Source organism: Lutra lutra, chromosome 1 (genome assembly GCF_902655055.1).
Source record: "Lutra lutra chromosome 1, mLutLut1.2, whole genome shotgun sequence".
Taxonomy (NCBI): Eukaryota; Metazoa; Chordata; class Mammalia; order Carnivora; family Mustelidae; genus Lutra; species Lutra lutra.
In genome coordinates this window covers 205,263,106-205,287,411 of record NC_062278.1, presented here as the reverse complement: position 1 = coordinate 205,287,411, position 24,306 = coordinate 205,263,106, and the positions used below count along the sequence as shown (strand labels likewise).

The window sequence follows — 24,306 nt, the reverse complement described above, 5'->3', positions numbered from 1 at the left end:
GTTGCTAGGGCGCCGGGATCCCGGGCAGCGGCTTCCGGGAGGGGCGGGGCGAGGGGCGGGGCACGGAGCGGGGCCAGAGGTGGGGCGGGGCCTTGAGTGCCTTCCAGTGGGAGGATGGACTGGGAGGTCAGGTGGGTGGTTGGGTGGGCGGACGGGCTTTGGGCTTGTGGGTGCAGTGAGGGATCCCTGTGTGAACGGATGGCTCAACCAACTGTCCCATTTTTCCAGGGTCCGAGGGGTCTCCCGGGATGTGGATTTTTCAAGGCTAACGTTGAGATGATCCGTAGCAAACTGGGAATTTCATCACCCTACCGGATGGATGGACAGAGGACTAGATGGGGATGGATGGAAAGACGGACAAAAGAGTGACTGTAGACGGTGAGTAAAGGAGTGGTTATATGCACATGTGGATAGATGACTAGATGTAGAGGGGAATGGCTGTAGAGTCCTCTAGGGACTGGTAGATGACCCTGCGTCCAACCTAGGTCCTGCTAACAGGGCTGCCCAGTCCACGCGCCGGGCTCCAGGTGGGGGGAGGGGTGCTGCCTTTATGAGAGCAGGCAGGAAAGCCTTCCTGTGACCAGCTGATCTCTTCTCTCCTGGAAGCACCTTCCCTGTGTGTTTCAGGCCTCCATGCCCTGGTGCTTCTCACCTCACTGGTTCTTCCTCTTTGCCTTCTCTCTCTATCTACCTTCTCTCTCTCATAACCTTATCCAGGTTCATGGCTTCAAATTCCACCTACACGCCCATCACTACCAGAGGTGTATGTCCAGTCCAGATCCTTCCTGAGTGCCTGACTCAGTTGCCCAGCTGTAAACTAGGCATCTGCACTGACTTCCACTTGGCATCTCAAACTCAACTTGTGTCCCCCTCACTCTGGCTTAAAGGGATGGCTGCTTAGTCCTTTCGATTGCTTGGTCCAAATGCCTCTTGACTGCTTTCCCACTTACATTCAAGATGTCCTGTTTCTTCCATGGCATCATCTACTCAGAATGAGAGCACTTCTTGTGCTCTCCCAGTCTAAGCCACCACCCAGTCCAAGCCACCACTATCTCTCCCTAAGGCAATGTCAAAGCCACAGGCCCCTCTGCTGCCCTTGCCACCTTCAGTCCATTCTCCACACATCTGCCTATGAATACATACATCAGAATCCTTCATGCCCTGCTCAGATCCCTGCAGTAGCACCTCCCCAAGAAAAAGTCAGAGCTGGCAGGGACCCTGTGATTCCCCATTACTTCTGACTGCATGTCCTCTGTTCATCTCCAGCCCCTCACAGATCACACCCTGTGCACTCTCCTGGTTCAGGGGCTGGGCTCCAGGTGTTCGCGTAGCTGCAATGCACTTTCCACAGATTTCCACAGGACCGTAACCTAATGCCCTCAAAGCCCCCCATTTCAGACTGCAGCCTGTACCTTTCAGCCAACACATGGAATCACCTTTATCCCTTTACCCTGCTCTACTTTTTTTCATAGCAGTTACCTTTCTCATGGAGGCATTCAATATCCTTATATGGCATTGCCTGGCTTCCTCCACTAAAGTAAGAGCTCTATGAGGTGAGAATCTCTCTGTTTTAGTCATGGATAGATCCTGAGCACCTCAAATACAAAGTAAACTCCAGAAATACCTGTTGGCTGACTGAATAAGAAGGATGTCTTGTGGTATTAAATGATAAATTAAAATGGGGCAGCAGAAGGTTGGGGCAGAATGAGAATATCCCAGATTAAAGCTAGTCCTGGGTCAGGCCCAAGGCCCCCACACCCAGCAGGATTGCTATGAAGACCAGTCCAGCTTCTGCTCCTGTTTCCTGCCTGTACCCACAGAATAAAAAGAGCCCAAGAAGGGCGCCTGGGTGGCTCAGTGGGTTAAAGCCTCTGCCTTTGGCTCAGGTCATGATCTCTGGGTCCTGGGATCAAACCCCACATCGGGCTCTCTGCTCAGCAGGGAGCCTTTTTCCTCCTCTCTCTCTCTGCCTGCCTGTCTGCCTACTTGTGATCTTTCTGTCTGTCAAATACATAAATAAAAATCTTTAAAAAAAGAGCCCAAGAGGCACCAGTCATTCAACCCCTCACAGGGAAGTACTGCCCCACCTTCCTCTGCCCACCCCCTCTCCCATTCCAGTACTCCTATGTGTGGAGTTGAGGCTGGACAGGGCAGGGTGTCCCTGGGGAAGACATTAATTTACTCTTATATTTCTTCCATAAGTGCTAACCTGTGCTAGACACTGGGTACATAGCAAGAATGAACACAGCAAGAATTTGAATGATTTATAGAGTCCTTGCCCCACAGTGAGGAGTGTGGGGAAGTAAAGGATGAGTATAACAGCAAAATAAACAACTTAAGATGTGCCTGGGTGGGTTAAGCATCTGCCTTTGGCTCAGGTCATGATCTCAGGGTCCTGGGATCAGGCTCTGCTTAGAGCTCCTTGTTCAGTGGGGAGCCTGCTTCTCCCTCTCCCTCTGCCCCACCCCAAGTCATGCCATCTCTTTCTCTCTCTCAAATAAATAAATCTTAAAAAAAAAAAAAAAAAAACAACTTAATTATGGGCAGTGTGACTAATGGAGAAAAGGAACAAGGGTGATGTGCAGAGTATGTTGTTTACATCCGAGGTAGCAGGAAAGGTGTATCTGAGAAGGAGGCATCTGAGCTAAGATAAACCTAGAGGCATGGCTAAGCAGGGAAAGATCTAAGAGAAGCCATTCCTGGAAGAAAGCATAGCAAGTGCAAAGACCCCAAGGACAGAACAAGCTTGGCATGTTGGAGGAATATGAAGAAGGTGCTTGGGTCTAATGGAAAAATAGCTCAGAGCTCAATGGAAAGCTCAAAGGCATGGAGGAAAGACCAGGGATCTGGAGGCCAAATCTAGGAATCCTGAGGTACAACCAGGAGTTCCAGAGGGAAAAATGGGGATGGATGAAATAGAGGCATGAACCAAATAAATTACAGAAGAAAACTTTTCTGACATGAAGAAAAAGCTGTGTCTGCAGATGGGAGGTACTGACCTCATTCCCAGGCAGTGTGGAAGGGAAAGATGATAGTAAATTCTTCAACTCCAAGGAGAAAGAGAACATTGTACAAATTCATAGATAGATAGAACAAGTTACCTACCAAGGAGGAAGGGCCAACTGGCTTTAAACTCTCCCCCATAACATAGGTAAATTATTTGCTACTTATACGCAGTAAAGGGTCAGTCCTTATGCCTGGAGGGAAGAGGTAGCCATTAATGGAATGGAAAAAAGTACTAGAATTTCCAAATTACCAAGGGAAAAAGTGAAATGAATGACATCTTAGAGAAGATAGGAAAGTAGTAGGTAGTTGGTAGTTTCATATAGTTCAATGGAATAAAAAGATAAAATCACAAAATAAAAAATAATAAACATAGGGGTGCCTGGGTGGCTCAGTGGGTTAAGCCTGTGCCTTCGGCTCAGGTCGTGATCCCGGGGTCCTGGAATCGAACCCTGCATCGGGCTCTCTGCTCAGCAGGGAGCCTGCTTCCTCCTCTCTCTCTGCCTGCTTGTGATCTCTCTCTCTCTCTCTGTCAAATAAATCAATAAATAATCTTTAAAAAAAAAAAATAATAATAATAAAAAGGGGCGCCTAGGTGGCTCAGTAGGTTAAAGCCTCTGCCTTCGGCTCAGGTCATGGTCCCAGGGTCCTGAGATCGAGCCCCGCATTGGGCTCCCTCCTCAGCGGGGAGCCTGCTTCCCCCTCTCACTCTCTGCCTGCCTCTCTGCCTACTTGTGATCTCTGTCTGTCAAATAAATGGATAAAACCTTTTAAAAAAATATTAATAATAATAAAAATAAACATAAAGGAATTAAGGCATGGCAAACATCTTTGTCATACTAAACAAGGATACCCCGATCCCCCATTAAAAATCTAGAGACTGGGTTAGAAAGACAAAAAAAAGATACATACTGTTTATAACAAAGATACTTGAAACCACAAGAAAAGAAAAGAAAAAAGAAAAGACTGAAAATAACGGAGTTGTCAGAGAGAAAGATCAGGCCAGCATAAAGTAGAAGACAGCAAGAGCAGCCACATGACACCAGAGAAGGTAGGGTTTAAGGTGATAGGCACTGAGAAAAATAAAGATGGTCATTATCTAACAAAGGCACAGTTCATGAAAAAAATATAAAATGTAAAATAATCATAAGCCAACATACACCAGATACTAAGTCTACTTTTTGTTTCAGTCAGGAGCGAGACAGGATCAGTATCAACACTATTCTCATTACACAATGCTTTAGAGTTCTAGCAAGTGTAGTAAGACAAGAAAATAAAATGTTATAAATATGGAAAAGACAGAGATTGCTCTATCTTTTTAGTTAATATCATGAATGGAAATCTAAAAAATCCAAAGGACTTTTTTGAAAACTATAATTAATAAGAGGACATGTTAAGGTGATAAATACAAGAAAAATATGTTAAAAATTTACTATGGGGCACCTGGCACAGTCGGTTAAGCATCTGACTCTTGATCTCAGCTCAGGTTGTGATCTTAGGGTCGTGAGATCGAGCCCCCACATCAGGCTCTGTGCGCTGCTTGAAGTCTGCGTGGGATTCTCTCTCCCTCTCCTTCTGCCCCATCCACTTGTGCTCTCCTTCTCTCTAAAATAAATAAATAAATAAATATTTTTTTAAAATAAAGGAGCATCTGGGGGCTCAGATGGTTGGGCATCTGCTTTTGGCTCAGGTCATGATCCCAGGGTCCTGGGATCGAGTCCTGAAGTAGGCTTCCAGCTGAGCAGGGAGCCTGATGCGGGACTCGATCCCAGGGAAACCTGTTTCTCCCTCCTCCCTCTGCTATTCTCCCTGCTTGTGCTCTCTCACTCTCTCTTTCAAATAAATAAGTAAAATCTTTTCAAATAAAATAAAATAAAAATAAAAATTTACTCCAGGAGTGCCTGGGTGACTCAGTCAATTAAGTATCTGACTCTTGTTCTCAGCTCGGGTCTTGATCTCAGAGTCATGAGTTCAAGTCCCACATTGGGCTCCACACTGGGCATGGAACGTACTTAATTTTTTTAAAATTTACTAAACAACTAACAATAACAATAAAATCTTTGGGAATAATTTATTATGGAAAGTAAGCAATTGTACTAGGTGGGAAATTTCCTATAGGAAATCATACTAGGAGTCTCAGAGAGAAGGGTCAGGATTCATCCATCACTTGAGACTGGACACTTGCCACTCTGGACAAAATCTGGATTTATTAGAAAAGATAAGAAGAAAAAGGATTGGGAGGCAACCAGCAGAACCTCACAACATGAAGAATGGCCAAGTATATCAGAAGGCAAGAAGTGCAAATCCGAGTGAAAATGGAACAATGACGGGGCGCCGGGGTGGCTCAGTCGTTAAGCATCTGCCTTCAGCTCAGGTCCTGGGATCAAGCCCCACTTCGGGCTCCCTGCTCAGCGGGAAGCCTGCTTCTCCCTCTGCCACTCGCCCTGTTTGTGTTCCCTCTCTTGCTGTGTCTCTCTCTGTCAAATAAACAAATAAGATCTTAAAAAAAGAAAGAAAATGTAACAATGGCACAACTACGGAGAGAATAAAAAGATGAGTGGTTGCCAGGCATTTGAGGGAGGGGGAGAGATAAATAGGTGGGCACGGGATTCTTTTAGGGCAGTGAAGCTGTTCTATTTAATACTCTAATGGTGGATACATGTCCTTATACAGTTGTCAAAAGCCACAGAAAGTACAACAAAAAGAATGAACTCTATGTAAACTCTGGACTTTGGTTGATGATGGTCCACTGATTGTAACAAACACGTCACACTGATACGGGGGGCTGATGGTGTGGGAGGCTCTTTGTTGGGGAGGGAGGGGATATATGGGAACTCTCTGTACTTTCCACTCAATTTTGCTGTGAACCCAAAACCACTCTTTTATTTAAAAAAAAAAAAGGCTTAATTTTTTTTTTTTAAAGGGAAATGAGCTGTCACTTTCTTTAGTCCACCCGCAGATGTTAAAAAGAGCTGGACCAACTCATGTTTTCCAGGATGCAAGGAAACGGATTCATCCAGACATTATTGACAAAGGTAAGACAGTTCACAGCCTTTTTGGGAAAGCAATTTGGCAAACTCCAGTAGAATAAAAATGCACACACTTTTGGACCCTATGGTCCCAAATTTTAGATTCTCACTTATAGAAATGAGAGCACTGGGTGTGCCTTATATGATCAGGGATATTTATTCATGCATCATGTATAGTGGGGGAAAAATTGCAAAGTGATAGCCCATCCACAAGGCCACGGTTAGAGACATTCTGGTACCTGCACATGGTTCTGGCTACTATGCTGTATAAAAAATTCCCTAAACTCTCCTTAGTGGCTTAAAACAGTAACATTTATTGTGCTCACCAATCTGCCATTTGAGCAAGATTCGGTGGCAACTGTTCTTTGTGGCATCAATCTGGGCAGCTTGGAAGCTGGAGCTGGAATCCTCAGAAGGTCCGTCCCTTGAAGCGTGTATGATGCTGGCTGTCAGCTGACCCTGGGGCCGAGGCGGGAACACCCAACATTGACCTCCATACGCCCTGGGCTTCCTCCCAACATGGTGGCTAGGTTCCCAGGATGATTGTCCCAAGAGAGAGGAAGGCAGGTGGAAGCTGTATTGCCTTTCTAACCTAGACTCAGATATACACAGTAGGGCTGGCATATGTGTTCAAGGAGAGGGGAATTAGACTCCACCTTTTGTGGGAGGAGGATCAGCAAGTCTGGGGACAGGTTTTATGTCTCCATTGAAAAGGAGGAATTAGAATTGCCACCACCTGAATTGGACGGACTGCAAGAAGTAGAGATGAGCGGGAAGGACGCAGAGAAGTGTGTACGGAATGATCTAATGTATACAACAAAGACAGACCACATCGCGTACATGTGCGATTGGCACTTTGTACAACACAGCTTTGAACTCCACGTATTCGCGAATTTTTGCATAAATACAGTACAGTACTGAATATGTATTTTCCTCATATTTTCTTTCCTCTAGCTTACTTTATTGTAAGAATACAGTATCCAAAAAAAGAATACAGTATACAATACATGTAACGTACAAAACAGGGTAATCGACTGTTTATGTTATTGCTAAAGCTTCCAATCAACAGTAGGCTACTAAGTTTTTGAGGAGTCAAAAGTTATACACGGATTTTATTCTGTGCAGGCGGTTGGCATCCCTAATCCCTATGCTGTTCAAGGGATTAACTGTATATATATAATGATTATGTAAGCAAGGAGAAACATGGAAACATGTATCTTTTTTTTTTTTAAGATTTTGTTTATTTATTTAGAGAGCACGAGCAGGGGGAGGGGGTAGAGGGGCAGGGAGAGGGAGAGAATCTCAAACTGACTCTCCGCTGAGGGCAGAGTCCTACCCAGGGCTTGATTCCAAGACCCTGAGATCATGATCTGAGCTGAAACCAAGAGTCGGACACTTAACGGACTGAGCCACCCAGGTGCCCCATGTCACCATGGTTTTCCAGAGAGTGATGATGATAGAAGGGAGAGGCCTGGGGTAAACAAAAGAGGAAAAGATAAAGACCGTGCTAAAACCCAGCAGTTAGGATGGCTTCTCCCTTACGCATTTAATTACAGGTGTTGATACCACTGTATGAAGAAAGTAGTTACCTACCTATTTATTTATTTACTGTTGTTGTTTTTAAGTCAGCTCTGTACCCAGTGTGGGGCTTGAACTCCTGACCTGCAGGTCAAGAGTCACATGCTCCACCAACTGAGCCAGCCAGGTGCCCCAAGAAAGTGGTTTTTCAGAGAGGTATGTTTAGGTGGTAACCATCAAGAAAATTGAGGTAATGACCATCTTACTGTAGGGCACTGTAGGGCGCCAACAGTGTCCTTCCTCTGGGCTCTGTTTTTTGTGAGTGGTGGTGAGAAATCACTGAGCAGAATGTCTGTTTTATGCATCTTTCTGTATTCATTATATTCCACACTTTGAACAAAAATTTAAATTTAGAAAAACAAAAAAAGGCAAAGCAAACTTTCCAGAAGGTTCCCAGTGGGTGGAGTGAAGAGATGGGAGAGGGATCCCAGCCCAGACCACTGGACACTCGGCCCAGCACAGTGTCCCAGATGGAGGTATATATCTGGAGTGAGCAGCATGGAGAGAACACCGAAAGCCACGCTGCTTCTGGCAAAAAACTCCCAGGGTGGGGAGCGGAATGGAGCCCTGGAACGTGCCGATGTTTAACTGTAGTCTGGGTTAAAGCTGGCAACAGAGCTGAGAAGAAAACCCAGAGAACTAGATGTTCTTGAGAAGGTGGTCCTCGAAGCAGGAGAGACAGGTCCACCACGGTGACTTGAGCGGGCTCCGAGGACCGCAGGGATGAGCTATGGGCCAGAACGGGAGGCAACTGTCCAGAAGTCTCAGGCTTTTGCCGTGAAAGGAGAACAGTGGGGCAGGAGCTAGAGGGGGACACGGAGAGCAGAGGAGAAGCCTGGGGGTTCTGGCCCATGTTTCTGTTTTTTTTTCTCATAATGAGGTGAGACCATTGCCGAGGAGGGCAGAGGCACAACAGGTTAGAGGATGGGCTAAGGGCCAGGCAGCAAGCGATGAAGGGTGGAGGAGGTGCTGAGCAGTGACCTCGCCTCAGGGGTGTAAGAAGCCAGGCCCCAGGCAGGAGTCAGCCAGGGTGAGAGAGGTTGTCCAAAAGTGGAGGGAGGGAGAGTTGGACCAGGAGGTGGAGGCAGCCTTTCTGTGCTAAAGATCCCAGCTGTGGATCCCTTCTTTCCTCCCACGCAGGCCTGGCTTGGGATTGGGGAAGGAAGGGCCACAGTCTGCTAGGGCCGGTGCCAAGGTTAGGGTCGGGAGGGAGTGCATCGGTAGAGCTGTCCTGGGCTCAGGGATCTATCAGAAAACCCTTCCCTGCCTGTTTCTTAAATCAAGCTGGCCTTTCTCGCTCCACCCCACCCTCTCAGGCCCACGGTTCCCAAGGGTTGGATGGGTAGTTCCCAGTCCAGAACATGATGTTCCCACCAGGACAGGGCAGGACCCAGGTCCCCCACCACCCTACCCCCTCCCCTGCCTCCATAGCCCTGGGAAGTGGGCCACATGGGGAGGGGCTGGCTGCAAGTCATTCCTGATTTTTTGTTGTTGTTGTTACGGAACAAAAGGCAGGAAAATTACCAAGAAAAAGATCCCACAGGGCCAGGGTGGAGGCGGTTCCCAGCACATCATGCTGGATGCACACCCTGTCCCCACCGCATCCAGGCCACGAAGAGCCTAGAAGGACACTGAGAAACTCCCGTTGTGCTCGCCTGGTCTCATCGAGCCCCACTCTGGCACGCTGTGTGTACCTTTGCCTCACTTTGTAAACCTGGCCCTGGACCAGTTCCCAGGTACAAAGCTAGCCCTCCTGGGACATAAAACTAGTTATATCTGTTTATCAGGTAGGAGAATAACTCACAGAGGTTTTCATTTGGGAGGCCAGTTCTCTGGCCCCAGGGAGTGGGGCCTGCTTTCACTGTGAGCCAGAGATGCCCAGCTTGAAGTGAGCACAAGGAGAGAGTGCACACCAGCTCCTGAACTCCAGTCTCCCACCGAACCCTGGCCTCCTGTGACTGGGCCTTGGACCAGTCCAGGCAGGTGAAGGGTCAGACTAGAATTCCACTGGGCCAACACACATGGGCAGCCAAGGGCAGCGGAGTGGATGCCCTCCCATGAGCCTGCTTCCTTCTTTTCAGAGGAGCAAGGCAAGGAACTGGAGGGTCTCCAACTCATCCTCATCTCAGCAGTGTCAGCCCGGAGCTGCCAGCCCAGTGGAACCATCTTGAGTTCTGAGGTAGGGGCAGTGCCTGAAGTGGGGATCTGGGGGTCTGGTCTGTCCTCCAGCTCTGTCCTGGCTAGGAAAGCAGTCTGGCTTCCAGAGCTGCCAGGGCTGCAGCTCTCAGGGGGAACAGCCCCTCGTCTGGGGTCATAGGAGCCTGTGTGTGGCCTCATTTCTCATCCTGGGCCTGGGGCCCCAGGACAGGACGCCAGGAGTCCAGCCTGGCCCTTGTGCTATTCCAGCTCACCTGGATCGATGCACAGTGACCCCAAAGGCCTCTGCCCTGACTGTTGTGCAGATCCAAGCCTCAGCTTCGGGTGCCCCTTTCCAGCTGCCCAGGCTGGGTTCATGACAGGCATGGGAGAGTGTGCTGCGGGTGTCCCTGCACGCCTAGGCCTTTCATCTTCAGAATGAAAATGTCCAGTTTAGGGGCACCTGGGTGGCTCAGTCGGTTGAATGTTTGCCTTTGGCTCAGATCATGATCTCCAGGTTCTGGGATCGAACCCTCTGTTGGGCTCTCTGCTCAGTGGGGAGTCTGCTTCTCCCTCTCCCTCTGCCCCTCACCCCCACTCGTGCTCTCTCTCTTTCTGCTCTCTCAAAATCTTTTTAAAAAAATAAAAAGGAAAAAAAAGAAAAAAGAAAACATCCAGTTTAACTATGCTTGGATGTTATGCTGGAAAGTGCTGATTTGCTTATCTGGTGGATCTAGACTTTAGCTCTTCCTTTTTACCAGTTTACTAAGAAAAAAAAAAAAAAAAAACTGTACACTCCTCCCTCCTCATTCTGGGGGCAGGAGGACCTGGCCAGGAAGGGGATTGCTGGATCCTGGCTTCCAGTAGCATACACAGCGACTTGTGACCCCTGGCTCAGTGCAGTTCTGCAGAGGGAGGAAGTGGTGGGCTGATGGCCAAGAAGGCCACAAAGATTTGGCTGGTACTATTTTCATCTGTGTTCTCCAAGAGCTGGCCCCCAATGCCCATTCTTCTGCCTGTCAGGATGGACTGATTAGTGCGGTCCTAGTGTCTGCGGTAGCTCCTTTGGTTTCACAGTTCAGCCTGGCCAGCCTCCTGCCCTGCAGTCTACAAATGGGCTGGGCACTACTTGACTTTACTTAAAGACATACTTAAGGGCGCCTGCGTGGCTCAGTGGGTTAAGCCTCTGCCTTCAGCTCGGGTCATGATCTCAGGGTACTGGGATGGAGTCCCACATCAGGCTCTCTGCTCGGTGGGGAGCCTGCTTCCCCCTCTCTCTGCCTGCCTCTCTGCCTACTTGTGATCTCTCTCTGTCAAATAAATAAATAAAATCTTAAAAAAAAAAAAAAAAGACATACTTAAAGGCAAGCCAGTTGGGGCGCCTGGATGGCTCAGTGAATTAGGTGTCTGCCTTCAGCTCAGGTCATGATCCTAGCAATCGAGCCCCACGTCAGGCTCCCTGCTCAGCCAGGAGCCTGCTTCTCTCTTTCCTTCTGCCCCTCCTCTGCTTGTGCTCTCTCTCACTCTTCTCTCTCAAATAAATAAATGAAATCTTAAAAAAAAAAAAAAAAGACAAGCCCATTACTGGTTTTATAGGAGAGAAAGAAATGCTCCCAGGATCAAGGATTTTGGCTGGGAAAAAGTCAAAGAGGAAGGGGTAGAATGTCACACAGAAGAGACTAACTTTCAGAAGTTTGATTTTTAGCCCATGACATCACAAAACACAACCTAGATCCAAAACTCATCTCTGGCCAAGTTTCATCCTGACGTTTAGGATGACTAGGATGAAGGTGACAATTTCTTAGAATCCCTACCTGGAGGGAGTCTCCTTCAAACCTCAAGTCTAGGGGCTCAGTCATTAAGTGTCTGCCTTTGGCTTGGGTTGTGATTCCAGGGGCCTGGGATTGAACCCCACACTGGGCTGGCTCCCTGCTCGGCAAGAGGCCTGCTTCTCCCTCTCCCACTCCCCCTGCTTGTGTTCCCTCTTTCGCTGTGTCTCTACCGAATAAATAAAATCTTTAAAAAAAAAAAAAACCCTCGGGGCACCTGGGTGGCTCAGTGGGTTGAGGCCTCTGCCTTCAGCTCAGGTCATGATCTCAGGGTCCTGGGATCGAGCCCTGCATCAGGCTCTCTGCTCAGCGGGGAGCCTGCTTCCTCCTCTCTTTCTCTCTCTCTGCCTGTCTCTCTGACTACTTGTAATCTTTACCAAATAAATAAATATTAAAAAAAAAAAAAAAAACAAAAAAAAATCCCCTCAAGTCTAGTCTTTCTAGACTAGACACTTTTATAGTGCCCCAGATACTTGTGCAGCCAGAATACATGATGCAGGCTAGAGCAGGAAGGGACAATGCACACTGTGTGTCCAAACCACTCACTTTATGGAGAGGCAGTGGCTGCCCTGAAGAAGGGCAGCATCACCAAGGGCAACAAGGCACTGGGCGCATGATCATCCTTGAAATAGAACAGGGCTGCTGTCTATGTGAGTCCAGAAACATGGAGGATAAGCTCCATCAATGGAAGAAAGGTCCAGAATGCCCTGGTGGACCTCAGTATCATTCCTGATAATTCCTGTGGTTTAAACAGTGTCATGGTGTGCGTGGGTGGCTCAGCTGGTTAAGCATCTGCCTTTGGCTCAGGTCATGATCCCAGGGTACTGGGATGGAACCCTGCGTTGGGCTCCTTGCTCGGTGGGGAGCCTCTTCTCCTTCACCCTCTATCCCCTTGCTCCTGTTCTCTGTATCTCAAAGAAATAAAAATTTTAAAACAAAATAAAAAACAAAAAACCACAGTGTCAGGAATGTCCATAGCAGGTCATCAAAATTTGCTCCATGAGGGGCGCCTGGGTGGCTCAGTCAGTTAAGCATCTGCCTTCAACCGAGGTAATGATCCTGGAGTCCCAGGATCAAGCCCCATGTCGGGCTCCCTGCTTAGCGGAGAGTCTGCTTCTCCCTCTGCCCCTCCCTCCCCCTACCCATGCTTGCTCTCACTCTCTCAAATAAAATCCTTAAAAAAAAATTTATTCAGTGCATGAATAAGCTGAGTCAGACCTAATTTCTGACATTCTAATTCAGAAATTGGATAATACTCATCTAAATTCACAAGTCATTGCTCAGTAAGTCCCTGGTCTACACCCTGCATTTTATCTGCATATCCCCAAATAGTGAGGTAACAGTATCTGTGCCATCATCTGTGATGGGGCTTTTGTCCACAGAGAGGATGGGTATGGGTAAAGGAAGCAAAATTCATACTTCACACGAGGCCTTGTGAAACAAACACAGATTCCTTAATCACAGCGTAAATAAACTGGTTTAATTCTGTTGTTATAAAATAGATGCACTAAGGGGCACCTGGGTGGCTCAGTGGGTTAAAGCCTCTGCCTTCAGCCCAGGTCATGATCTCAGGGTTCTGGGATCGAGCCCCGCATTGGGCTCTCTGCTCAGCGGGGAGCCTGCTTCCCCTCTCTCTCTGCCTGCCTCTCTGCCTACTTGTGATCTCTGTCTGTCAGATAAGTAAATAAAATCTTAAAAAAAAATAAAATAAAATAGATGCACTAAGATCACTGAGGATAAGTTCAGGACATACAAGAAGGCGAAGTCCTCATGTCACATGAACTCTTTGAGGCTGAGACTGTGGACATGATCTTATTGTTGTCCTGGCACTTCTTAACTGTTCATAGTGATACCATCAATAAACTATAAAAGCCAAGCCATATTTAATTTTTAAAGCCTTGAAATAAGGCCCGTTTGGCTTTGAGACAGCTCAGCTACCAGTTTCTTGAGCTCCGTAGGCTATCTCGAATGTTCACAACCTACTTGACCCTTTTGTACTACCAGGTTAAGCAAGATTAAACAGGAACATGATTTTGCCAAACAGCTTCTCTTGATCACTTGGAAAAAAACGTTAGGTACACTAGGTTATCACAGAGTCATTGCTCCTTCTCGTGACAGCCAGGCTACCGAGAAGGAAATGATAGAAGTAATCTTGTCAGACAGAGATGCTGTCTGCTGGGCTTCACTGGGGAGTTTATCTACCCTGGCAAGGGACAGACTTGACGCCCTTCCACAGCAGACCCGACAACTCAAATACCATGCTGGTATAGTTAATTTTTTAAAAATTTAAATTTTTAAGTTCGTTTTTAAAGATTTTATTTATTTTAGATAGACAGCATGTGAGTGGGGGTAGGGCAGAGGGAATGGAAGAGAGAGAGAATCCCAAGCCACACCCAGTGTGGAGCCCAATGTGGGACTCAATCTCATGACCCTGAGATCATGAACTGAGCCAAAAATCAAGAGTCATATGGTTAACCAACTGAGCCACCCAGGCGCCCCTAAGTTTTTTTTATTTCTAAGTAGACTCCATGCCCAGTCTCATGACCCTGAGATCAAGACCTGAGCTGAGATCAAGAGTCAGAAGCTTACCTGACTGAGTGCCCCTAGGATAGTTAATTTTATGTGTCAACTTGACTGGGCCAAGGGGTAGGGGTATTTGGTCAGCCATTGTTCTGGGAGTTTCTATAAGGGTGTTCTGGGATGAGCTCAACATTTAAATCAGTAGGCTGAGTAAAGCACATTGCCCTCTCCAGTGTGGGTGGGCCTCATCTAATCAGTTGAAGGTCCAACCATAAGAAAAGTACCCTTTCTCGACTAAGAGAATTTTCCTGCCTGACTGCCTTCAAACTGAGGCATTGGTTCTTCTTGGGTTTCTGGTCTGCTAACTTTCTAAAAGGAACTACTCTATCAGCTCTTATGGTTTTCAACCCTTCACATTTAGACTGGAATGAAATTATCAGCTGTCCTTGGTCTACAGTTTGCCAACTCATCCTGCAGATCATGAGACCTGCCTGCTCCATAATTGCATAAGCCAATTTCTTATAATAAATCTATTTACAAACATACATACACACACACACACACACACACACACACACACACACACACACGGGAGACACACTCCTTGTTGGTTCTTATTGGAGAACCCTAACACACATGTCCAGGCCTCCTATCTAATTTTCAAGAGCTCACATCCCAGTCCCAGCAATGTATCTGCCAGATGAGTACTATGATGGCCTGGAACCCTAAATGAGAGGACAAACAACACAGGGCCACACCAAAAAGTCAGACATGATTTGTCAGCCTTTATTAACCAAGAGCAAAGCCGAGCCCTAGAGTTTCCTTTTAAAAAAACCAACTTTGTTTATGGCAAACAATGATTTAATTATATGTTCAATACTACAGAGCAAAACTTGATCACTTTCTAATCACTTATTCTTCTGAGATTAAAATACAAGTGTAAAACGGTTAAAATAAGATTCTCCCCAATGATTTAAAAACAATTCCAATTGAAAGACATTTCAAACACAATGTGTAGAATTCAGGACCAAAAAAAGACCTTAAAACATTTTACCTTTGAGGTAGCACAATAATGCTGAATTAGATCTCCTTTATTACAATGAGCTTAAGAAAAAAATGAGGAAATCTACCTTTTGCTCAAGGTGGGCTAAATGGTTTTCTGCAAATCCCCCATGAGGTTAGTGACAGATTTTTTTTCTTTTTTCTTTTTTTTTTTAAAGTATAAAGATAGCCCTGCAGTGTGTAAAAGGAAACCCACAGGGGAAGGCTGCTTCCCATAAAATAGACATTAGAATCATCGAGGAACGTCAGCAGTCAAGACAGGAGGAACAAGAGGTAATTGTAGTGAAAAACCAAAACAACTTGTATCTTGGCAAGACTGGTTTACAAGTGTATGTCAAGAACAAAAATTCCATCAGCCAACCGAAAACAAAAGATAAAAGATGACATTCATGGGTCTTTTTCCTTTTTCTCTGTGCAAAAATGCTCTTTCACTTTTTCTAAATGAGAAGGCTGTTTGTACACTGCGACTTGACATGGAAATGCTGTGTGCCCAGGGTGCCGCTGGGCACCAGTGGCACCTCTCACTGACTACCATTGTGAGCAGAGAATCTGGGCATTAAGAGGATGAACATGACCTCTCCGGGCCGGAGAACCACTTCTTGCCACTTTGCTGCTGAATTCACTCATTAAACTGCTCAAAGAAAAGCTGCACTCTGACTTCTGAGAACCTATTGCAATTATATGTGAGACTATCAACTAAGAGGACAGCACACATGATGCCTTTTTTCAGAGACTATGACCAAAAGAAGAGGGTGGCCGTGATAAACTGGGCCTAGAAAGAAGGATAATACTATAGGTTGGGCGTCAAGGCTCAAGGAATATTCTCCACCACCCCAAATCCACAGCAAAGCCAGGAAAGAGGGCGTGAAGCTCTAACCCACGGAAGAGAACAACATAAAAGGGATCTCTTCCCAACACACACCTCTGCTCGAGGCCCAACCAACAGTGCAGGGATTGCCGGGCATAGTGTGGACACCAGAGATTCTGCCACCTCAGATTCCCCACGCTGCGAAGAGAACCGGAACACTGTCGGACTCCTGGCACTATTTCACTCACGCTGGTCCCTTTAAAGTCTTCCTTCCTCAAGCCAGACCCCCAGGGGGCCCTGTATACAGTGAGGGTCTGGACTCATGATCCGTATGTCAGTCTGTAGTTAGAGCTGGAGGGCTTAAACCTGGATGACTTCTACTCTGTAAAACAGCGACCATCAGTGAGTTGGGGGTATCAAAGAGGCTTCTGTGAGGGGGAAGACTGAACTGGGATATGCAAGAAGGCCACATGAGAAGGCCCATGCCTAACAGCCTGGAGGAGTGACTCAGGACACTAGGCGCCCAGCCGGCCCTGAATAATGCTGGCGGGGGGGGCGGGTTTACAAGAGAGCATCTGCTTGGTGTTTAAACAGAGTCCTCGCACAGTTTGGGGCTAGGCCTCTGTGACACCCCTAAAGCTCCATGTACTTGCTACTTTTGGACGAAACAGGTGTGATTCTTGTCTGCTAACGTACAGGATCTGCTTTCTGAATTTATTTGATAATAAAGCAATGCCCTAGAAAGAACCACCTTGGAAAATCGTGGGAAGAAAACCACATGGGCTTTCCCAGCGCCAGCTGCCTGTTTTGGAGTATTAGTTACAACCTTTCATGCTGCAATGCAGGTTACCTCGCTAGGGCAGTCTGAAGGCAGTCTCCTGCTTTCACTTCATAGAACACAAGAAAAAGGGAGACTTGACCAAGGTTGTGGTGAGTCGCCACTCTGGAAATCTCTCCACTGCACAGTCCATGGCAAAAAGCAGAGAGCCTGGCTTCCGTGGAGAATGAAGTGACCACGTGGGCTCCATCATTATCCTACAACAGGAATGACTCAAGCCCCAGCATGCGGTCTCTCAGGGATTTACTGAGTTATGCAAGTTTAAAAAGTAAATCATACTAGAAAGGGCCTCTTGCTTTAGTATAAACTTGGCTACAATATTCAAATTTATCTCTATGCAAACTTCATACTGCTCTTAGGATCTCTTGTAGAATCTGGTTCTAAGTCATTCATCCTGAAATATATCTAGTTTGGATAATTCATCAGAATTCTGCTTGATATAATTAAAAGGTTAAAAAGTTTTAAAATACAAGCTAATTTACTTTCCTCTGGGGTTAATAACTGGAACCCCAAATATCCCAGCACCTTAATTAGAACTAGCTCTTTGCAGTAATTCTATGAAATGGTGAAGGATTCTGATTTTTAAAAACAAAGAATTGATCTTCAGGATGAATGCCCGAGTCAGCTGACACACTGAAGCATATGAATAGGTCCAACAGGAATTCCCTACATATAGAAATAACATTTTTTTAAATTTCAAAAAAATAGCTGCTTCTTTAAAGAGTTTAAAAATTGATAGTTCAACAGCAAAGCTAGGTAACAATACTGGAGTAGAAGGAAAGGGCTCTCTTTGTAGTATGACCTCTTGCTGGCACACTGCCATTATCGGCTGGTGAGGCAACTGGAAACGAGATGGCAGGAGTTGCCCAGGGAAGTATTTGGGTCAGATAAAGTGATGGCACATCCAGACTCTGACTCCTCAGAAATGGACAGTAGTTCACTCAGGCAAACCGCACAGAGATTAAATAAACAAAATAAAATCTACTAAAACAAAACAGAACAAACCAAAACCCCCAACCCAGAAAACCTTCCCTGGCTCTCTGCTACCTGAAGAATGTGTGGAACCCAGATTTTCTGCTTTAACACGGGTCCTCACGACCAATCAGTGTGCTCTGGGGTGCTGACCTGCTAGGCCCCAGGGTAGGGCCTTTCCCTCAGCATCGCTGGGAGTTTGGAGACAGCTGTCATGGGCGCAGCTGTCAGGTGACAGTACAGGGCCTCAGGCCCACAGACCTCATACTACCTGCCGCCATCTTCTACTGTAAAACCAAAGGCTATGAGTGTGAACAAATGTGGACTTTCTCAAAGGACAAACGAGAAGATCAAGGGCTACAACATTTCCTCCCTCGAGAAAGGTCAGGGGCGGGTGTCTACAGTTAAACACGGGTCTGTGCAGACCTGGGATGACATTCAACAGCAACAGTAGCAGCCAGAGAGGAAAGGAACATGATGACGCTGTGGACTTGGTATCAGGCACTTAAATTGTTGGAGAGACATGCCATTTTGAACCAAAGATGTGACAGCTGGGTTGGAATAATCGTTACGAGTGGTCTAATAATGGGCTTTCAGAAGCAAAGTGGAGGAGGTGTGGGTTGAACCTCTGCCCATCTTTTAGTGCTGACTTTCAAGTTTTCTAAATGCCCACGGCCATAGCAATGGCAGCGGCGGGGGCAACAGCAGGAACAGTTCTGTCGTGTCTGTCTTGTGTGTGTGTTCTGTGGCTGACCGGAAGGTTTTGGTGTCACACTGAGAAGGCTCTGGGGTGTGGCACACCTACTGCCCGGGGTCAATCAGATCCAGGCTGGAGCCAAACATCTTCACCAGCTGTTCCTCGTAGTGGGAGATGTTCCTCTTCATGATGTCCATGCAGGGCCCCAGAAGCCTCTCAAATGCTTGTACATCCATCACTGTGTTGTTAAAAAGAGGCGCGAGAGAGAATGAATTCTCTATACCAATAATTCAAAGTCACTTCCCTCACCCAAACCTTTTCTCACATATACCGGTTCACCTTAGGGAACCAGACTGGGGGAGGCTGGGCGCTGGGGAAGGATGGGTGTGTCTCTGTGAGGGCAGCCGGACTCTGTCCTCTGTCTGCGACTTTGCAGAGCCCGGCAGCACCCATTCACTCTGTCCCGATGGAGCTCGGGACATCTGCCTCCGAGACTGCCTGTCACAGGCTACCCTCACTCAGTGCTCAGCAGTGCTTGCTCAAGGGGTACATCCGCCATTTCTAGCTGGTCCCACAGACTGTTCAAGCCTCGATGTGTGTGAGAACTGGTGAAATGAGTCGAGGCTTTCTGAGGGAAAAAAAAATACCGCATGTTGGGAAAAAAAGTATTCGTGCATGAAGAATTTATTTTTCTTACCTAAGCATTTGACATCTCCCACTGCGTAAGCCGAAGCAGCTCTAGGTTTGTTGGTGACCAGCGCAAGCTCTCCAAAGTACTGCCCCTTGTGGCAACGGGCAATCTCAACCTCCTGGTTCCCGCCATCCTTGTTGGCTTTAGTCTAGAGCAGATGGAAGACATGACCTAGGCTGATTCCAGAATCACAGCTGAGCACGTCCAGTTACACGCACTTCCATTCCCTTCTCAGGACACTTAAAACACAATTATTGAGAAATTCACTTTGCGGAGACACTAACTGTACCATGTACACTGCACAGGCTAATTCATCTCAGCACTCTGGTTTAATTAGAGGAGTTAGCTTTTACCTGGGGCTTCATCCAAGTCCCAACACTGTTCAGGTAACGGCTAAATATCGAGAGGTAAGGTGCAGACCATTTTCTTTGGAAGGTTTTATATATATCTTCCAAAGGAAAAAAATATGTATGTATTATAACATATATATTATGTTGATATATATGATCATACTATAGTGTCAATTATATATTAACATAAAATATATATATATATATATATGAATGTTGTCTTTTTGGTAGATGCTGACTTCTGCTTCTACTTTTGCTAATTCCTGCTGAATGATGTCAACGTTTCTCTTAGGTAAAGTCACAATCCTGGGTTACTTCTTCTTGATTTGATACCATGCCTTTCTCGAACAATACAGTGACAAATCTTTTTAGGTACTATATGCTTCTTAAGTTAATGGTTCCCTCCAACACTGCACACATGTTTTTAGAAGAGCCGAGTGACTAAAAAAAAAATTTCTTTATAATGTTCAACCTGGATATTTAGTGGTTTAACTCTGTATTAAGAAATCAAGCAAGGGAGGTGCCTGGCTGGCTCAGTTGGTTAAGTGTCCTTCAGCTCAAGTCATGATCCTGGGGTCCTGGGATGGAGCCCCACATTGGGCTCCCTGCTCAATGGGTAGTCTGCTTCTCTCTTTCCCTACGCCCCTCCACTTGTGCTCTCTCTCTCTCTCACACATAAATGAAATCTTAAAAAAAAAAAAAAATCAAGCAGGTTATAATTTGTGCTTATCAAATAAGAGAAAATAATGTGGCATATTTTATGAAATATCTAATGTTTCCTCTTTTTTTTTTTTTTTTTTAACAAATCCATCTGCTAAGCTAAGCAATAATCTCAGGAAAGAATTACTGAGAATTTACTGGTAAGAATTAGTCTCAGTCTCTAAGAGTCACTTTGGGTTACATGCAGATAATTCCCTTTACACTTCTGCCCCAACCTGTTTGCTCCGAAGCTGACCTGCTCCATCAGAGCCAACACTCTCCTTCCAATTCCTGTAGCATTCTCTAGGACGGCAGTTTGTGCCCACCTAGTCCCTTCTTTAGAGTAGCAGTTACCACACGGTCACATGAACGCCAGCCCCCTGGGGGATTTGTTACAATGCAGATTCTCACTCAGTGGGTCTAGGGCAGAGGTCAAGGCTCTGGATTCCTAAGGAGCGCCCCCTAACCCCAGGGCCACAGTGCTGCTGGTCCCACATACCCAATACTAATCAGAAGATGATCAGAAGGTGCCAATGAGTATTTGAGAAATGTACGGACATCTATCACTAGTCCAAAAACAATCAGTAAAAGACCACAGATGTTTCAATCTATTGTTTCATGTGAAACAGATCTATTTTTAATAGAGATTTAATATTTTTAAATCTATTTTTAACAGAGGTGGTAATCATGTTTTTCTTTCTCCATATTTAACTTTTACTAAAGATATTCTTTAAAAGGTTTCATATTAGGTTAGAATTATATTTAACTATTTTAACAAATTCTACATTCTTAAAAAAAATTGGAATAGGGAAATCTGGTGGCAATGGATTTATGATGAGGACCATTCCTCCCACCTACCGGCCATCAGTTTTCTAGGCCTCACCTATCCACGAAATGGCATAGTAATACTGGTCCTACAAACCTCCTCCCCAGTGCTCTAGAAAGGAAGCTTTTTTCATATTCAACACCCACGTGTATGCCTTTATCATATAATTCCCCCACTTTTGACTACGGGGTTTATCTTTTTCTTACTGATTTGTAGGCCAGTATTTCTCATGTTAACGATGCCACAGAGGCAAAGGCAATAGGAACAAGCAGAAATGCACCAAGTCCCCACCACTGGAGGTTCTTACACGTGGGTCTTTGCCAGTCACATACCTCACAGAATGATGGTTTGTTACACTAGACACACTTCGCATTATTTAAAGCCAGCAGCTACTTTCTGGGCACGCACCTGGCAGAACTTGCACCATCACACACAGACTCACCTTGCTTCTGATCAGGATGCTCACCTCACCAGACTCTATAATGTAGAAGCTATCAGCCTTTTCGCCCTAGAAAGAGACAGAAGGTCATTAGAGCTATACATATGTATTGGCAAGGGACACATTATTTTCTCGTTGCCCTGATTTGTATTTATTGGCCAACTCTACAAATTAACCAAGGGCTGACAAATTCAGCACAAAACCAGAGGCTCCTGGTCACTGGGACTGTCAGTCCAACTACGACTGACGCACGTCTCTCACTTCCTAACATGGAATAGTCACATTTCTCCCCATGAGCATGCCCAGGTGGCACACAGATCACTCCTGCTGCTGCTCAGGTCAGTCTGCTATTGAAACCTGTGACCAGGGGAGGGGGCGCAGGGGGACAGGAGGCAAGACTGCTATAGAAAATATCAAGGTGGGGCGCCTGGGTGGCTCAGTGGGTTAAGCCGCTGCCTTCGGCTCAGGTCATGATCTCAGGGTCCTGGGATCGAGCCCCGCATCGGGCTCTCTGCTCGGCAGGGAGCCTGCTTCCTCCTCTCTCTGCCTGCCTCTCTGCCTGCTTGTGATCTCTCTGTCAAATAAATAAATAAAATCTTTAAAAAAAGAAAAGAAAAGAAAAGAAAATATCAAGGTGACTCCTGGCTACCCCTGAGCTTGGGGCCCAGGGATAATCCGGACCATCAAGTGCAGCCCTCAGGAGGACAGCCTGGATCTGGAGAAAGCCTTGCCTTGGTGAGGGAGGGACTTTGATGTGAGTTGCTGTCACTCTTGCGAGACTCAGGCTTTCCTTTTTGCTTGCTTGGATTTTAAACCACTTGGCTGAACCAGTCCTTCAGGTATTTCAACAAGTAATTAAGTACTTACTATGTGCCAAGGCACTGTTCTAGGCATGTGAGACGCATCCGTGGACAAAACAAATATCCCTACCCTTATAGAAATCACAGTCTGAAAGGGCAAACAAACTATAAACAATCAACATGGTGAATCACCAAATGATACTGTTGTGTTGGAAGGCAATTAAGTACTCAGGGGAGAAAGCAGAGCAGGCAATGTGGGGTCTGGAGGGCTGGGGGAGGAGATGGCTACAGTATACAGCGGAGTTTCATCAAGATGGTAAAACCTGAGCAAAGGCTGCAATGAGGCGAGAGCTCAGGAAGCAGACGGGAAGCCCATATCCGTCTCCGACCTCCCTCTCACAGCATCTGGAGCAACAGTCATCTACGCTGGGTAATTCAATACTAATCCTGTGTCTTCATTCCATGTGGGTCTTATGTCTTCAGAAGAATCTACACTTGTGAATTTTCATAAGACTTCAACTTTGATGACCGCAGACAACTCCAAGTGTACACCCTAAGGCGGAGGCCGCCATTCCTGAGTGAGTCTAGTCCAAGTTCACTACATAACAATCATCACTCCATGTGAGTAGAAGCCACAGCTCTGTAAAGGGGGGTCATGGGCTTCTGCGCTGTTGTGTCAGGTAGGTACCCTATACCCAACAGGCCAAATCAGCATGAAATTGTAGAATTACACAAATTAACTCCCTGACACGAGTTGCTGAAGGAAACTAAGGGGGAGCCAGAGGTAGGATCACCAGCAGGAAGAGTGGTTTCTAGGTCCAAGAAGAGTTTCATAAAGGAAGATGTGATTACCAGTGTTCAGTGCTACTGGGAGGAGGTCAAGAGTAGTAATGATTCACATGTGTGGAAACATTCTGGTGACCAAGACGAGAGTGGGGTGAGTGGTAGCCATAAACCAAAGAAGAGACAGGTGGTGAAGGGTGGTACCTGAGCTCTTTTTGTTTGTTAGGATGGATGTGCTCATTTTTCAAGGCTGCAGCCCGATGAACTTTCACACATGTATGCACCTGTGTGACCACCCCCTCGATCAAAACAGAAAATCTTTCTGGCCTTCACCCTACAGAGTGTTTTGCAGTCAAAACCACCATGACTTCACTATTAGGTAACTGTTTCTGACTTCTGTCCTTGCAATTTTCCTTAACTTCTGTTAAGGAAAGGAAGGCTGTTCCTTAACTTCATATAAATGGAATCATACATTGCCTTTTGTGTCTGGCTTCTGCCAGTCCACGTTGCGAGCCCACACTTTGCATATGCCTGCCTGTGAAAGGGATAAGCTGGTTGCTGGAGTAAAAACAGAGCGAGTGCAGGAATGTGAGTGACTCGGGCATTTCTACAGGATGGAAAGAATGAGTGTGATGAACAGGGAGCCCAAATAAAACAGAATCTGCTAACGGTACTGTGTGCTCACTCCCAGCAGGCACTCTGGAGAGCACTGCATGTACGCTGCTTCACATAATCAATCACCTGAGAAGTCAATAAAGTTGGTACTACTGCTATCCCGTTTTACAGATGAGTTCCCTCAGATGCTCAAAAGATAAGTAACTTTGCCAAGGAGGTGGGGGAATAGCTGGTGGATTCAAAACTGAGAGGAGATGGGAAAGAATTATTAGCAAGACCACGTGGACTAATGAGGCTTGCTTAGGTAAAAAAGCTCTTCTCATTCTCTAGACCAGAGAAAGCACCATCTCTGATGCTTTTAATTTTAGTAATTTGCTAATATATCACCAGAAAGGATTATCATAGTTTACAAACAACTTAAGAAGAAAAATTTAAAATAAAACCATGAATGATGAAAATAGTCTATGGAGCGGGGGGCACCTGGGTAGCTTAGTGGGTTAAGTGTCTGTGTTTGGCTCAGGTCATGATCCTGGAGTCCCGGGATCAAGTTACAGGATCGAGTCCCTGCTCAGCAGGGAGTCTGCTTAGCTCTCTCTGCCCCTCACCCCCATTCTCGTGCGCTCTCTCTCTC

The 24,306-nt window shown here is 46.2% G+C and overlaps 1 protein-coding gene and 1 long non-coding RNA gene across 2 annotated transcripts in view; one reads left to right on the top strand and one right to left on the bottom strand.

Annotated features, from left to right (window-relative positions):
• Positions 1–53: 53 nt before the first annotated feature.
• On the top strand, positions 54–22,931 carry LOC125080607 (uncharacterized). Its single transcript, XR_007121427.1, has 4 exons — positions 54–131; positions 229–378; positions 5,927–6,038; positions 22,761–22,931. It is a non-coding gene; the product is annotated as an uncharacterized LOC125080607 (long non-coding RNA).
• The window catches only part of PRKAR2A (protein kinase cAMP-dependent type II regulatory subunit alpha), a 116,199-nt gene continuing 106,753 nt past the window's right edge, over positions 14,861–24,306 (bottom strand). The window contains exons 9-11 of the mRNA XM_047694447.1: positions 21,481–21,546; positions 19,170–19,311; positions 14,861–18,710 (exon numbers count right to left, since the gene is read on the bottom strand). Coding sequence (XP_047550403.1) covers positions 18,577–18,710; positions 19,170–19,311; positions 21,481–21,546 — 342 coding nt within the window. The 3' untranslated portion in view covers positions 14,861–18,576. The remainder of the gene's footprint in view (positions 18,711–19,169; positions 19,312–21,480; positions 21,547–24,306) is intronic.